This window comes from Seriola dumerili, unplaced genomic scaffold (genome assembly GCF_002260705.1).
Source record: "Seriola dumerili isolate Sdu_G_001 unplaced genomic scaffold, Sdu_1.0 BDQW01000372.1, whole genome shotgun sequence".
Taxonomy (NCBI): domain Eukaryota; kingdom Metazoa; phylum Chordata; class Actinopteri; order Carangiformes; family Carangidae; genus Seriola; species Seriola dumerili.
The window spans coordinates 312220-329854 of NW_019174627.1; the positions used below are offsets into that span (position 1 = coordinate 312220).

At 42.4% G+C, this 17635-nt stretch overlaps 1 protein-coding gene across 1 annotated transcript in view; it reads left to right on the plus strand.

Moving 5' to 3' along the window:
• The window catches only part of LOC111233154 (low affinity immunoglobulin gamma Fc region receptor II-like), an 18176-nt gene continuing 541 nt past the window's right edge, over positions 1-17635 (plus strand). Inside the window, exons 1-3 of the mRNA XM_022760910.1 lie at positions 1-16; positions 5699-5962; positions 6042-6284. Coding sequence (XP_022616631.1) covers positions 1-16; positions 5699-5962; positions 6042-6284 — 523 coding nt within the window. The remainder of the gene's footprint in view (positions 17-5698; positions 5963-6041; positions 6285-17635) is intronic.

Genomic DNA, 17635 nt, shown 5'->3' on the forward strand with positions numbered 1-17635 from the left:
ATGACGACTGTTGAGGGTGAGTGTCCATCGTTTCATACACCACTGGGTATCCGGTTACATACAGAGCACTGACACTCAAACAAGTCAGACACGCCCCCTAACCAATCATCACTGCTCCTGCCTTAACTCCATGGAGCAGTACTCCTTGTTACTAGGCAGGGTCTCTGCAGACGGTACAGCGTCACACACTTTTAGTAGTCATAAGTAATTTTTATTTTTTTTTAGTAAAATTATATTATATACATTATACATTTAAAGCAGCCAATCACAAGACTCCACACCCCAATGTAAAGACCATTTAAGATGAACCACTCTAAGTCAAGTGGCACTGATGTGATATTGCACTATTTCAAAATTTCTTAAACAAAAAAACTGCACAAAACACTATTTAAAAATATATTACCATATAATCTTAAAGATTTTCATTCTCCTGCCCTTTACATAAGCCTAAATAGGTTTGAAATTTGAAATATGCCACACCTTAAATCTCCTACGCCTCATTAAGCAACAAGCATTTTTCAAAACTCCATAGTTGGTTGTTTCAGACTTACAGTTTTAAATTAGCATTAGTCAGACAAAGTAAAATACAACACCTTTTAAGAATAAACACAATATTGTTTTATAAACCCTTTTTTAAAAATTAACTGTTAAAAAAGATGAACAAATAATCCTTTAATCAGTTTCAAATACATTAACATTTCCTACAACAATAAGACATTCTATAATACTAGTGAAAAATCAATTTGAAAATTGTCTTTACCAGAAGACACTTGAGAGAGAATGAAGACCAAAAAGAGCCGTGAATCCATGGAGGCAGAGTGACTGGAGCTGTTCTCACCAAGTCTCAGTTTGCTTCAGTGTGCGGGGGCAGAGGGCACTGTAGCTTATAAACACCAGGGGGAGGACCACAGCCCGATTCCAGGAAAGAGAGCAAGTTCAGCAGAAAGAAAAACGAAACCTAAGATTAGAAGTTCAAGAGCAAATGAACAATCAATGTAATCAGAGGACACGACCTGTAATTCAGCTAAACACTCTTTTCACTCTCACCCTCGCACATTGGTCCATATATACCTATTTATATGTAGGCTATCTACTTTCTGATTTTATTATATGCTTGTGGATATTCTGTGTGTTTTTGTCACTCTTTTGTATTTTATTGTGTTTTAATTCAGCTGCTATGACAATTTAATTTCCTAGATTTAGTGCTGAGCCACAAATTAAATTAAGTGATATTTTGTGTGCACAAGAAAATAAAATAAAATAAAGCTCTTTGGGCACAATGAAAAACAGAGTCTGGACGCTGGAAGCCCTGAATATGTTTTGTCTGTGCATGGGCAGGCAGTCTAGTTTAGTCACGTTCTTAGGTTCTGATATGTACACAGCTATGTATGATAAATTGGATGTAATTTAAAAGCTATACGTCATTTGTCCCCTTTTCCTGGTTAGACTCTCCCCGCGGCGTCTTTGTGGGTGACAGACGAGAGACGGAGCGTTTCCCTTTTAATGTTCATAAAAAAGGACAGCCATCGTCATTAATGCAGCTATACGTGATTGTGTTCTGCCACATACGGCGACAGATTTTATTTTACTTACTTATGTTACACACAATATTCCCTCAGAAACAGCAGGTTTAACAACAACAACAACAACACTAACTCCGCAAACTCCATTTGCGCCACTCTGTGGTGACAAAGTTGCAGCGCTTCAGCTTCTGAACAAAGGCAGCATGTGAACCTACTGAAGTTCCTCACTTGAGCTTCGCTGGATAAAAGTGTCTACCACATGAGTAAATGAAAATGTCTAAATGTCTTTAAAATATACCTTCGGGACTTGGAATATATCTGGTGAAGGTTAACTGATGAAGTGGCCTCAGAATCTACAGGTCCCCACATTTCACTCATCATTTTAAATATTCCCACTGCAGCTCAGAGCCTACCGGCTACTTAAGGTGGAATGTTTTCTTGTTACTTGCTGCGTGATTGACGTTTGGAAATCAATCAATAAACTCTTTGACCATTTCATTCGTTTTTATCAGCTATCTTCATGACTGACTCTTTGCTGATGATCAGATCTTCAAGCTCTTAAATGTAGCTGGATAAATATGGACTGCATCGTGTGACAGCAGATTGTATTTCATCTGGAGAATAAGAGTAGTTGCTGTCGTTCCGGTGACTCCGGCAGCTCTGCACCTGTGCTGCTTTGTTCCTGTTGTCTGGATGTGAGGAAGCAGCTCCTGTCCTGAGTCCTGAGCACCAGGCAGCTGCTTGTTTTTCTACTACAGGCCTGTCTCTACATTTATGCCAACAACACAGTGTGTGCTGAAGACACATTATGAGCAAACGCACTGTAACATCACAACTTGTGGACTTTAATGTCATGTAGGAAATAATCATATATTTAACTATTAACTAGATCCATCCAGGTTAACATGATGGGGGATGGACAACGGTGCATTTCACAGCGGCTCCTATATTTGTCAGTGCACTGCGCAGTTACCCACGGAATCACTTCCTTTGTAGCGAGTTTGCCTACAAAATAAAAGTTGGCCTTTTGCCTGCTTTTATTTAGAAAGGTTCTGACAGGACGTTCCTTAAGTTCTTTTGCCTGCCTGACAAACCTCCGGTTTAACACCGCGGAGACGTTGGTTTTAGGTTCAATATCCGACGGACGTTCACTCGGGATCCAGCGGCGTGTTCTTACTCCGTTTCCCCCAGTGTTGACTCTAAGACCACGGGTAACTCACGTCCGACAACTCGCTGTTAACAGCGGTGTCAGTCAGGGACCATCAACAAATTAACACTAAACACACATATAACCAGTGTTATTTACAATTCCTTCCGGCTGACTTGCTCAAATTAGTGAAAATCAAAGTCGAAGAATTGTGCTAATTTATTATCATGCAGTAAACCTGTTTTCATTGCTAATGTGTCATTCATTTATTTTAAATAAATATTTGAGTAGAAGATAATTACATTTATACCTTTCATGTCATGTGACCCAATGACTCAAAATCCATATGAGATGTTATTACTACACTGGACAAATAAGACACACTCTTTTTTATTGTATTTTAGTGATCCATAATTTTATATGAATATTTATATGTGAAAATCAGCACAAACGACATTATCTGCTCCTATACGTATTAAGCTACTATTCAAAGTTTAGTATCTAACGTCGTACTGTCTGAAAATGTCAGTATCCTCCATCTCCCTCTTCTCCACTGGCCTTTGTCTGATATCATTAATGTGCAACACCTTTTCTAACCCAGTAGGGGGCGGTAAGAACATATTGAAAAGTTATAATAAGAAAACGATTGATCAAAATGTAACTGGAATTGACTTTGTTCACGTGATGCGCCGTGGTCCACAGTCACGTGTTAGCCAATAAGTTTGACTGATCACGTCCGCTTTTTCAGAGGTCTGTAAAGTAACAGAACCTTTGCAGCTTCCTGTCAAAACTGTCAGAATAAAAGCTCTCAATTGGTTAAAATGAAGCTTTATTGCATAAAGAAAAAACGAACTCTTGTGCTTTTATTTTGTAGGCAAATCGCTAAAGAGGAAGTGATTCTGCGGGTAACGTAACTATTTGGACATTATAACTAAACATTATATATAGGCCTATTGTGAACGGAAGAAAAGTTGAAATGTGTGTTACATGTAGCGTGTGAACAGTGCAGTAGGACTTGTCAGTTAAATGTTTGATAAGCACCACAGATATCTAATCTCTGAGACCTGTCCTATCAAGCAGGATCTGAGGTTATCGAGGTTGTTTAACTGCGGGCTGTCAGTCCATGACGGTGGTTCACCAGATAAATCACCGTGGTAACTAATGTAGGTTCACTTCAGAGGATCAGATCAAAACCTGTCAACAGCCAAACTACTGACCAATCAGATCACTGGAAAAACGGAGTCGTCACTCCTACAGGATCCTGACAGGGACAAAAGAGTAAGTAAAAGATCAGTAACAACGAGCAGTACATACTTGTATAGATCAGTGGAATTGTTTTGATGTCCGTCCTTCCATGTGCTTCCACTCAGAGTGTGTCAGTATAACTGCATTTACCTGCAGGTCTCATCGTTTCTTTTCACATTAGTACTTAATTCATGGTTCTGATGATGTTGTTTTAGTTAACAAGTCCACCTCTTTCACATGAACACACTCGTACCCAGACAGACAGGTAATCACATACAAAAAGTTATCCTGGGTCTGTTGATCATGCTTTGTAGTACAGACCTCTGTGTACTCCACTTGTCACCTAGTATGAGCTCACAGTTACTGACATTCTGATATCAGCAGTCTACAACCTGGTAGGTTATTTTGCTCATTTTGACGTGTTGTTTAAACTTCATTGTGTGTGTGCGTAAATGTGTTTAAAAATTTTTTATCACTTCTGATGTGCTGAAAAACTGAACAAAAAAATGCAGTTTCCTGCTGCTTGCCAGAAAGCCTCAACAGTGGCAGTCACACACAAAGAGGAAGGAGGTGGGCTGGACCTGATGACACTAGTAATGTTAGAGAGATGATTTCAGATGACCTACATTTAAAATGGGGGAATCATCTTTTCACCGGCTGCTCAGTAAGTAAAATCTATTTAATGAGTGTGTGGTTCTCCATGTTTTCTGAGATATTAGTTGTAAAAAAAAGAAAAAGAAAAAGATGAAGTATATAAATACGTTGATATTGTCATCCTGACAATATGATTAATCATTCTTATAATTAGCCATTTAGTTCTTCAGTCATACATTCAGTTAATTAACTGTGATGTGCCTGAGGGTGCACCCCTCTATTGTGAAGCTGAAAAGTGATCTATGCATGGAGCATGTTTGCCCTGACTGACAAGACACACACAACCTGCTCAAGCAGAACACACAAAAACTTGAAAGATGCTACTAATAACGTAGCAGCCCAGCAGTTCTTCTGTTTGTTTTACCTCTGGTGCCTGCATGTACTTGTGATGATGAATTGTGTCACTTTTCTACACGTGGACAACTTCTCTGCTTGTTGTGACTTCTTGTCCTGTTTGGTGAAAAACATTAGCAAGGATTTTGAAAAATGTTGAATCTGTCTTTGAGTTCAATAACTTTTTGTGATAATTATCTAATATTAATTTCCTGTTTACTTTGTGGTTGTTTTTCTGTGTTCTACAATCAGAAAGTACTGTTATCTTGTTGCATGTAAAACCTCAGAGTAACCTAATCATGTCTCTGCAGCTCTGATCTCACTGTTGTGCTGCACCACAAACACAGGTCAGTAAACATCTTCTACCACAGTCTGAAAGTAAATTTCTACCCAATGGAAAGGGTTAATGCTTGGGATGGTGTTTGATGAGAAAGATAGCCTCAATAGTTTTCAAAAACAATAAAACCCTGAATTCAGCGTGCACATACAGGACAACCAAAGCTACAACTGTTTGTAAAACATGTTAGATAGTGTGGAAACCAGTCGTTATACGTACTGTTGTAGTGCTGTTCCTTTTGAGGTTGGATAGGAAGCTTGTTACCATCATGACAAGAGAATTATGGAGCAAAAATATTCACTGGAAGAAGAGATCAATAAAGAGGTCACAGAAAGTGTATTTGCAAATGCATTCATGTCTGAATTTGATTCAGATTCATCATGGAAACACAGCACCAAAGCAGTTCAGAAAGTAGGAGTATTAAGTCTGGTCAAAACTGATCATCCCCTCCCCCTCCAGCTGGTCTGACGGTGAGTCCCAGCAGCTCTCAGCTGTTTAAAGGAGCCTCTGTCTCTCTGAGCTGTGAGGAGGACGACAGCTCTGCTGGATGGAGGCTGAGGAGGAACACCACCAGAGACAACGGGACTCAGTGTGGAGCTGGCTGGGGAAGATCAGCTGGTTCTTCCTGTAACATCAGCTTCACCCTCCCATGGCACAGTGGAGTTTACTGGTGTGAGTCCAGAGAGGGAGCAACCAGTAACAGCATCAGCATCACTGTCACTGGTAAGATCAGACTGTGGAGTCAGTGTTGATGAAGCTGTGTGTAAATGGATGAAATGCTGTAGTTTGTCTGTGTGTTGAGGTGGAGCAGTGATCCTGCAGAGTCCTGTCCTCCCTGTGATGGAGGGACATGATGTCACTCTGCACTGTAAAACAAAGACCCCTCCCTCCAACCTCCCAGCTGCTTTCTATAAAGATGGCTCCCTCATCAAAGAGACTACAGGTCACATGACCATCCACCATGTTGACAAGTCTGATGAAGGCCTCTACAGCTGTAACATCAGAGGTCATGGAGAGTCTCCACCCAGCTGGATCACTGTCACAGGTCAGGAGGTCAAAGGTCAGGAGGTCAAAGTGTTTCAGACCAAAAACAGAACAGATCTTTCTCAACAGTGAAATGACTGAATGTTTTATTCTTTGTTTATTTAAGAATATTTGATCATTAATTCTGCTGGTTTCAGAGCGACCGACCACAGCTAGACCTCCATCCACCTCTCCTCCTTCATCCTCCACCTCTCCTCCTTCATCCTCCACCTCTCCTCCTCCTCTACCTGTGTGGCTGTCTGCTGCATCTGTCAGTGTTGTGGTGTTACTGGTGTTACTGGTGTTACTGGTGAGACGACGTGTTGAGAGGAAACCTCCAGGTGAGTCACAGACTCAGAGTTTAAACAGTCCTACACGTGATGAGCACATTAATATTTACATGGCTTTTCATTCATTCATATCATCTTTGGCTCTTTGCAGCTGGTGAAGAAGAAGTCAGAGAAGATGGACATCACAGATGACATCACATACAGTGACCTCAAAATATTACCTCAGCAGCAAGCAGCCAATCAGACGGAGCAGAGGTAGTGTGTGGGTGTGTGTGTGTGTGTGTGTGTGTGTGGGTTTGTGTGTGTGTGTGTGTGTGTGTGTGTGTGTGTGGTGTGTGTGTGTTGATCCTCTCTGAAGAGTGTTTGGGGAAGTGAAGGGCGTCTTTGTCTTCACTTCTTCTAAACATTAAGATTTGGAGAGTGTGAGGTGAAGTGATGGGAACAGGAAGAGGCGGAGCTGCTGCACCCAAGTGTCCACTGAACGAGAACCGACTCCGTGCAGCGTCCAAACTCGCTGCACACGCCCCTCAAATTTTAGTTTTGAGCATTTATTGGGATTTGAATTTGAAAGGTAAACGAGTGCAGAGACTTCTGAAGAGCTGCCAAGAATGTTGGATTTCCACCCTTCACGCAGCGCCGGGCCTCAGCTGTGATGTTTCAGGCTGAGGCCCGGGCCCGATTGTGTCGTGACTGTCTGTTCTTCAGCCTGCCGGTGGGAGTCTACACAGCTCTGTGGCGTCCAGTTTCCTGTTTCTGATAAAAACACTTGCTGAACGCTGCGATGCCTTCTAGTTTTCACTGCACAGCTGTTTTTTAGCAAAAACTGAACAAATCTAAGTTTCTAGAACTGCACAGATTCTTATCTGTCACCAAACACAACTGCACTTTGACTGTTATTTAATCATAATCAGTATTAATCACCGTTCCCTTCGGATTTACAGGTTATACTGACTCCATGTTATGCGACTCGAACGTCTCTCTCTCTCTCTCGTCTCCTCTGCTCTCTCTCTGCGTCTCAGTAATTTACAGATTTTATTACTTTGATTTGACGTCTTTAAAGTCGATCAGCTCGTGCGGCGCCCGACACGTTCATAAGCCTGTTTCTGTAAGATGTTCACGATTGTTTTTGTGCCCCCCCTCAGCCTGTTCTTCATGTGGTATCTTTTCCATTAATGTCATACTCGTTTTAACTGTTTGTATTTATTTGATTGTGGAAGAAATGTCAAATAATCTGAATAGTATTTGTACCGATTGTTAAATACAGTAGGAGGCAACAGCTTTACCAAGAGTGCTGATAATAATAGAAACATGTATAACATGTGTTATGTATAGTATGTATTTATGTAATACATTGTATATGTCAGCTTGCAGTTCCCTGCAGTATGTATGTTGACGTGTGCTGTGTTTCCCAGAGAGCGGATCCGGCTGCAGTCTACTCAAGCTGTGAGAACAGACCAAGTACTATGGACGAATATTCATCCACAGAAACACCCAAAGATGCAACAGGCGAGAGGTACAAGCTGGCTCTTCTCTGTCTCCGTCACGGTCCACCCAGCTAAATGCTAACAGCATGCTAACACGCTGTGACATGATGTAACGTGTAGATGTTGAGGAAGGTGAAGTGGTTCACCTGTCGCCCTCTCATCTTAGCTCAGTGTTAGCAATTCTGACATTAGCCGATTAATGCATGAAACACGCGTTCTCCAGAGAGGAACTGGGTTCATCCTCAAGTAAAAGTAATAAAACATTATTTAAAAAAATATTTCATGCAGAACATATAAAAGTTCTGTTATTACACACCAGTGTCTTTAATGGGCTCGATACAGACTTTTCAGGGGTTAAATCTGAATTAAAACTTTTGGAATAAATGTCTCTGAACTCCTGGAACGCATAAAACAACAGTTTTATGAATCCTGACGCCTGCTGAAGGAAGGGGCTGCGATGAACAGGCCTGCATTTCCTGGGTAAACCAGGCTGGGCTGGAGAGGCTCACAGGTGTTCTGACGCTACAGTAAACAGTCCGCCTCCTGGCTCAGAACTGTAGTCCTACAGACTCCTGGCTGTTTCTCGGCTGGTGGGAAGCAGGTGAGGGATCTCTCAATTGAAAAACACAGTGTGTAATAACAGAACTTTTTATGTCTGTGAAATAATTTTTAAATAATGTTTGGGTATTACTTTTACTTGAAGGAAGAACCCAGTTCCTCTCTGGAGAACGTTGTGTTGGGCATGCTTAATCGGCTAATGTCAGGAATGCTAACACTGAGCTGAAGATGGAGGGACAGGGGTGTAAAACACTTTCACTCTTCCTCAACATCTACAACGTTAGCATTGTCACTGCGTGTTAGCAATGCTGTTTTAGCATTTAGCTGGTGGACCGTGACGGAGACAGAGAAGAGCAGCTTGTACCTCTCGTCCTGTGGATCTGGTGGTCCTGTGATGGATATTCGTCCTAAAGTGACTGGTCTGTTTCTCACAGCTGGTAGACTGCAGCCGGATCGCTCTCTGGGAAACACAGCACACGTTCAACACTTAACAATACTGCAGGAAACCTGCAGCTGACATATACATTGTAATACGTAAATACATATATACAATACACATGTAATACATGTTCTATTATTATCATTGCCGTGCCCCCCCCCCGCACTGTTGGTAAAGCTGTTGCTCCTACTGTAGTAACAAATCGTACAAATACTATTCAGATTATTGACATTCTCTTCCACCTATCCAATAATAAAACAGTTAAAAAACGAGTAATGACATAATGGAAAAGTACCACAAGTGGAAGAACATGGCTGAGGGGGCGGCACCAAAACAAGTGAAGCATCTTCAGACAGGATGAACGTGTCGGGCCCGCCGCACGAGCTGATTCGACTTTATCGAACGTCAAATCAAGTAATATAATCTGTAAATACCTGAGACGCCATGAGGAGGAGGAGAGAGAGAAGAGAGAGAGAGAGAGAGACGTCGGGAGTCGCATCAAATGGGCAGTAAACCCTGTAAATCGAAGGGAACCGGTGATTTAATACTGATTATTGATTAAATGAACAGTCAAAGTGCAGTTGTGTTTGTGCAGGAAGAATCTGTGGGAGTCAGAAACTAGATTTGTTCACAGTTTGTAAAAACAGCTGTGGCAGTGAAACTAGGCAGGTCCACGTTCAGCTCAAGTGTTTTATCAGAAACAGGAAACTGGACGCCCACGAGAGCTGTTTAGCTCCACCGCAGGCTGAAGAACAGATCAGTCCGACACATCGCCCGGGCCTCAGCCTGAACATCACAGCTGAGGCCCGGCGGCTGGTGAAGGGTGGAAATCCAACTCTTGCAGCTTCTTCAGAAGTCTCTGCACTTTTACCTTTAAATTCAAATCCCAATAAATGCTCAAACTAAAATGAGGGCGTGTGCAGCAGTTTTTGGACGCTGCAGGTAGTCGGTTCTTCGTCAGGTGCACTTGGTGCAGGCAGCTCCGCTCTTCCTGTCCATCACTCACCTCACACTCTCAAATCTTAATGTTTACGAAGAAGTGAAGACAAAGACGCCTTCACTTCCCCAAAACCTCTCAGAGAGATCACACACACCACACAACACACACACCCACACACATACACACACACACACACACACACACACACACACACCACACACACCTACCTCTGCTCCGTCTGAGCATTGGGTCTGCTTGCTCGAGGTATATATCGTTAGTCTGAGTATAGGAGAGCACTGAGTGATGAGATGGTGTCATATCGTGACTTGAATGGTCCATTCTTCATCAGCTGACTGTTGTCCGATTTGTCTTCACCAGCTGCAAAGAGCCAAAATGAATGAATGATGAAAAGCATGTAAATATTATGTGCTCACACGTGTTAAACACTCTGCAGATCATGTGGACGTCTACCGTGAGAGGGCTCTTCGCGGTCTGAGCACGACACGGTGGGCTCAATCGATGCTCCGCAGTATATGAGCACCGAGTAACGACGTCAGTTAGACACGGAGTGTCAGATATCACGTTGACAGTGCAGGGCAGACAAGTCGCAGCAACGCGCTCAGGTGTAAGCATGAGTGAGCAGGAATCGAGGGTGGGAGGTACTTGAAGGGTAGAGGTCGGAGTATTTGGAGGTCCTCAGGTCTGTGCTTGGCGTCTCGCGCTCGTGAGTAAGCCAACAGAGAATAAATAGACTCAAGGATTATCTTCCCATGATATAGCAGGGGGAGTTGGTTACAGTAACAGTGATGAGAATAACAGTATATCTTATATACGATCAGAAGAATCTGGATGTTGCTCCAAAGGAAGCCGTGAGTGTGTTAAGCATGAGAGATCTATTATCACTGTTGTGATATTCAGGGTCCTGGAGGTAATCACTTTGAACCTGCGTCTCTCGACGTCTTGTTGAACGAGCACTCGACCAATGCACTGTTGAGCATGTAGCACTGCACATGTCCTGGTGGAGGAGATCTCCATGACCTGTACTGATGGTCATTACAAGCTTGTAATGAAGGAGCCTGCAAGTCGGCAGGACCTTGGTCAAGCATGGTGGATGGTGTCGCATCGTGAACCTGTTAGTCTCTCTTTGTATGAAGGGAGCCATCTTTATAGAAAGCAGCTGGGAGGGTTGGAGGGAGGGGTCTTTGTTTTACAGTGGTCACGAGTGGACATGCAGTGTTGCCGTGTCCATCAATCAGGGAGGACAGGAGCGTTCTGCAGGGCTAAGTCTAACTGCGATACCATACCTCATCGCACACACAGATAAACTATAGATACAGCATTGTCATCCAGTTTACACAGAACACGAGTGCTTCAGTCAACAGCTGAGTGGACTGCATCAGATCATAGTCTTACAGCGATGAGATACAGTAGACTGCTGATGGCATGGTGAGAGTTACTAGGTATGTGACTACCTCCTCACTTGCTGAGGGACTTCAAACCTGAACGTAAATACTCGTATCGTGTGGCGTCAATGAGGAGGGCCTTGGTACAGCTGAATGGTGTACAATGGGTAAGAACCGCTTGATCTTCTGCTGCCGACGCCAGCGATGATCGACGACGGAGCGGTGGATGTCCCTCGATCGTTGTGCTTACTGTGGTGTTATCTCACTTCACTCCAGGCTCCATCCAGGCAGAGCTGGTCGTCCTCGCGCCAACAGCCTTCAGAGAATGACAGAGCTCTACTTTAAAGCAGCTGGAGAGCATGCTGGTGACTCAACGCTCAGGACCAGACGGAGGGGGGAGGGGGTTGATCAGTTTTGAGCGCAAGCATGTAATACCCATAAACTTGAGCTGACTGGAAAAGCGTGCTTTAGCGTGCTCGTGTTTCCATGAATGAAGTCTGAAATCAAATTCAGACATGAATGGCATTTTGGCAAATACACGTTTCTAGTGACCTGCTTTAAATCTGAACTACTCTTCCTTAATCCAGTGGAGACTATTTCTTATTGCTCCAATGATTCTCTTTGTCATGTGATGGTAACATAATGCCGTTCCTTATCGCAAGCCTCTAAAAAGGAATAGCAGCACTACAACAGTACGTGGTATGAAGTCGGTATGTTTTCTCGAACACTAGCGTCTGCATAAATCATATGATTTGTTGACACAACACAGGCTTTTGTGAGCTTGACTGAGAGTACTCGGTCCTGCGTTACTTGATGCACCAGCTGAAGAATTCAGCACGGTAGTTTTGTTGGATTGTGATGTTATTCTTGTTGAGTACGATCTGAGTCACATATAGCAGTGAAGTAGGTGAGACGAAGGCGCCAGTATCTTATCTCGCAGTACAAAAGGTCAGCTACATTCACGCCAAGCTGCATTAACCACTAGTTCCCAGCTTGGTGGTAGACAAGATTTAGCTTATCAGACTAGTGGCGTAGGCATGAGTGATGCTGTTAGCGCATGACCTGTACGATTTCTGGTGGATGCGATGCAGCAACGATGTGGATGATGTCGGCAGCTGCAAGGAGATCAGTGTATTTAGTAGGTGAGATCGTCGGTGGATGGGTGTGTGTACATCTTCGCATTGCAAACCTATAAAGATAAATGGAGCGGCAGATCACGTTGTCGCTGACGTTGGGGTGATAATATTAGCATACTATAGTACGGAGAATATACAACCAGCCGAACTTAAGTAAGGAGCACAAGGATAATTAAGTGATTAGGATGTGAGATGACTTGTACTTTCTGAAGTAGCTCACGACGACAAAAGTTTATTGGTAGCTTAAAAGACACGAATTCGCAACTAGTTTTTGTGAAGCATAGATATAGGTGCCTTGCTTAATGGTCTTGTATATTCACTCTCCAAGGGTACAGGACCGAGCCCATTGAATGTCACCGAACACGAGGACAGGAGTAAGGTTCTGAATGATCTGCAGTCGTGTAAGAGCAATGACACAATTCATCATCTGCAAGTAACAACTGCATGGCACCCAGGACGGTGCTTAAAAGTACGAATTGCACGGAGAAGAACTGTATCTGAGTGAGAAGGTGTTATAACGGGGCACCTTTGACTACGTTAGTTAGTTAGCATCTTTTCAGCTTTTTGTGTGTTCTGGCTTGAGCAGGTTGTGTGTGTCTTGTCAGTCAGGGAACACCATGCTACCATGCATGAGAGTCACTTTTCAGCCTTCGACAATGAGCACGGGGGTGCAGCCGCTGGCAGGCGGGACATTAGCAGGTTATACGTATATACTGGAATGTAATGACTGAAAGAACTAAAATGGCCTAATTATAGAGAATGCGATTAATCATATTGTCTAGGAATGACAAATTGATCATCGTATTTATAATTATCTTCATTCTTTTTCTTCTTTTCTTTTTTTGTACACTAATATCTCAGAAAAACTATGGAGAACCACACTCATTAAAAAATAGAGTTTCTTACTATACATGTAAGGCAGCCGAGGTCGATGAAAGTATCGAGGACCTATCGCCTTTCTAATTGTTTTAACTGTAGGGTGCATCTGGCAGAAGATCAGCTCTCTCATAGACATTATGAGTCTTTGAGATGTGTCAGTGCCAAGGGGCTGTGATCCTAGCGCACGCTCCTTCGCTGCTTGGTTGGATTGTTGTAGTGAGCGTGGAGCCACTGTGGTGGTGTAAGTGAATCTTTTTCATGGCAAGCGTGCTAGGTGCGACGAAGTAAACCCTGTATTTTATGATTTGATGTCAGATGTTTAAGTCTCTAGCACGGATCAGAAGTAGAGTCAAGAAAGTTTTTTGTAAATCACACCTTAACGATACTCAGCACACAAGCACTTAGCGTACAGAGCGTTGGTGCTATCGGACGTAAGCCAAACTACTCGTCATAAATTGAATATGAATAGCAGAAATATAGACCGTACCAGGTTGTAGACGTGCTGAGTATATCAGAAGTGGCTGTCATCGTAACTGGGACGTGGAGCTCAACTGTACTGGGTGAAGCGAAAGTTGATGGATGGACTACACAGACGAGGATATCTTGTTAGCATTCACAAAGTCGCCAGTGCTATGCAACAGCTAGAACCATACCACGGGCATAACGTATTATAAGCGTTGTTTGCTTCGTGAATGTGAGCGTGTAGCTTCGTGCTCTTGAGCGTGCGAAGTGTGATCTCATCAGCTCTAGTGATAACGTGAGGAGGTGTTGTACTATGTGTGGAACTAAAAGACAACATGCATCAGAGGACCATGAATCCGCAGCAGTACTGAATGGCTGTGAAAAGAAGAGGAGATGAGCACACCTGTCTATGAGATCAGTCTAGCTCTAGGTCGCATTATGTGTATCTTACGCCTGACACAGCCATCTTGAGTGGGTAGAGCAACAAATGGAGGTAGCATGGAACCGAATCAATAACAATTCCAAAGCTGGTTATTCATTATAGCATAGTATATTTGTACTGGCTGCGGTGTGTTGACTTGATCTATTATATTACCATCTTAGCTTACTTTTATATAGTCCGTGTTCTGTATCAGGCGATCACTGTCATAGGAGTGCGACGACTACCACGGTTTTATCCATACTCCAGTATGATCTTGCGTGATTTGGTTCAGTCTAGTATTATTTGGTCGTGACTATGTATCGAGGTCTTTAGTCTGATCTATGCACTTCCTCTGAGAGTCGAACCGTAACATAAGTGCAGTATTTACTCGAAACGGGTGCCAGGTTTTGATATGTTCGAGCCTGGTGAAGAGCCCTACGCGTTCTCATGGACTCTGAGACAATCGCCATGAGTTTAGTCTAGGGAGACGTGTAGCTTGTCAGGTAATAACCTCAGCATCACTGATAGCTATCGGATACGGCAACGAAGCGTACGTGAGAGATCTAGATATTCCTGTGCGATGCTGTTTAGATCAAAAGCAGTCTCCACATAATAACTGACTAAGGTCTACTTTCGTAAGCACGATGCCGCTGGACTGTCTGTTTCACTTAGTAGCAGACTCTAGCCAGCTGGTAGGCATCATCGAGTTTGGGCCCGTCTGCATGGTTCTGCCTTCTCGGCGTTCAATCAGAAGCCTTATATATAATGGTCATCTAGTTAATATAATGCCAAATATGTTACGTTACCCGCAGAATCACTTCCTCTTTAGCGATTTGCCTACAAAATAAAAGCACAAGAGTTTCGTTTTCTTTTATGCACATAAAGCTTCATTTTAACCATTGAGAGCTTTATTTCTGACAGTTTTGACAGGAAGCTGCAAAAGGTTCTGTTACTTTTACAGACCTCTGAAAAGCGGACGTGTCAAAGTCAAACTTATTGGCTAACACGTGACTGGTGGACCACGTCGCGCATCACGTGAACAAAGTCAATTCCATGTTACATTTTGATCAATCGTTTCTTATTATATAACTTTTCATATGTTCTTACCGCCCCCTACTGGGTTAGAAAAGGTTTGCACATTAATGATATCAGACAAAGGCCAGTGGAGAAGAGGGAGATGGAGGATACTGACATTTTCAGACAGTACGACGTTAGATACTAAACTTTGAATAGTAGCTTAATACGTATAGGAGCAGATAATGTCGTTTGTGCTGATTTTCACATTATAAATATTCATATAAAATTATGGATCACTAAAATAACAATAAAAAAGAGTGTGTCTTATTTGTCCAGTTGTAGTAAAACATCTCATATGGAATTTTGAGTCATTTGGGTCACATGACATGAAAGGTATAAATGTAATTATCTTCTACTCAAATATTATTTAAAATTAAATGAATGACACATTAGCAATGAAAACAGGTTTACTGGCATGATAATAAATTAGCACAATTCTTCGACTTTGATTTTCACTAATTTGAGCAAGTCAGCCGGAAGGAATTGTAAATAACACTGGTTATATGTGTGTTTAGTGTTAATTTGTTGATGGTCCCTGACTGACACCGCTGTTAACAGCGAGTTGTCGGACGTGAGTTACCCGTGGTCTTAGAGTCAACACTGGGGGAAACGGAGTAACGAACACGCCGCTGGCATCCCGAAGTGAACGTCCGTCGGATATTGAACCTAAAACCAAACAGTCTCCGCGGTGTTAAACCGCAGGTTTTGTCAGGCAGGCAAAAGAACTTAAGGAACGTCCTGTCAAGAACCTTTCTAAATAAAAGCAGGCAAAAGGCCAACTTATTTTGTAGGCAAACTCGCTACACAAAGGAAGTGATTCCGTTGGGTAACTGCGCAGTGCACTGACTACATATAGGAGCCGCTGGTTGAATGCACCGTTGTCCATCCCCATCATGTTAACCTGGATGGATCTAGTTAATATTAAATATATGATTATTTCCTACATGACATTAAAGTCCACAAGTTGTGGATGTTAACGTGCGTTTGCTCATAATGTGTCTTCAGCACACACTGTTGTTGTTGGCAATAAATGTAGAGACAGGCCTGTAGTAAAAACAAGCAGCTGCCTGGTGCTCAGGACTCAGGACAGGAGCTGCTTCCTCAACCAGACAACAGGAAAAAAGCAGCACAGGTGCAGAGCTGCCGGAGTCCCACGCGGAGAACACAAGCAACTACTCTTATTCTCCAGATGAAATACAATCTGCTGTCACACGATGCAGTCCATATTTATCCAGCTACATTTAAGAGCTTGAAGATCTGATCATCACAAAGAGTCAGTCATAAGATAAGCTGATAAAATCAACGATGAAATGGTCAAAGAGTTTTTTGATTGATTTTCCAAACGTCATCACGCAAGCAAGTAACAAGAAAACATTCCACCTTAAGTAGCCGGTAGGCTCTGAGCTGCAGTGGGAATATTTAAAATGATGAGTGAAATGTGGGACCTGTAGATTCTGAGGCCACTTCATCAGTTAATCCTTCACCAGATATATTCCAGTCCCGAAGGTAACCTATTTTAAAGACATTTAGACATTTTTCATTTACTACATGGTGGTAGACACTTTTTATCCAGCGAAGCTCAAGTGGAATTTCAGTAGGTCAACAATGCTGCCTTTGTTCTAGAAGCTGAAGGCTGCAACTTGTCAACACAGAGTGGCGCAAATGGAGTTTGCCGGAGTTAGTGTTGTTGTTGTGTTTGTTGTTAAACCTGCTGTTTTCTGAGGGAATATTGTGTGTAACATAAGTTAAGTATAAATAAAATCTGTCGCCGTAGTGGCAGAACACAATCACGTATAGCTGCATTATATGACGATGGCTGTCCTTTCTTTATGAACTTAAATAGGGAAACGAGCTCCGTCTTCGTCTGTCAGCCCACAAAGACCCGCGGGAGAGAGTTAACCAGGAAAATGGGACAAATGGACGTATAGTTTTAAATTACATCCAATTTATCATACATAGCTGTGTACATTCAGAACTAAGAACGTGAAGCTAAACTAGACTGCGCTGCCCATGCACCAGACAAAACATATTCAGGGCTTCAGCGTCCTAGACTCTGATTTTTTCATTGTGGCCCAAAAAGAGCTTTATTTTATTTTATTTATTCTTGTGCACACAAAATATCACTTTAATTTAATTTGTGGCTGCACTAAATCTAGGAAATTAAAATTGTCATAGAGCTGAATTAAAACACAATAAAATACAAAAGAGTGACAAAAACACACAGAATATCCACAGCATATAATAAAATCAGAAAAGTAGATAGCCTACATATAAATGGTATATA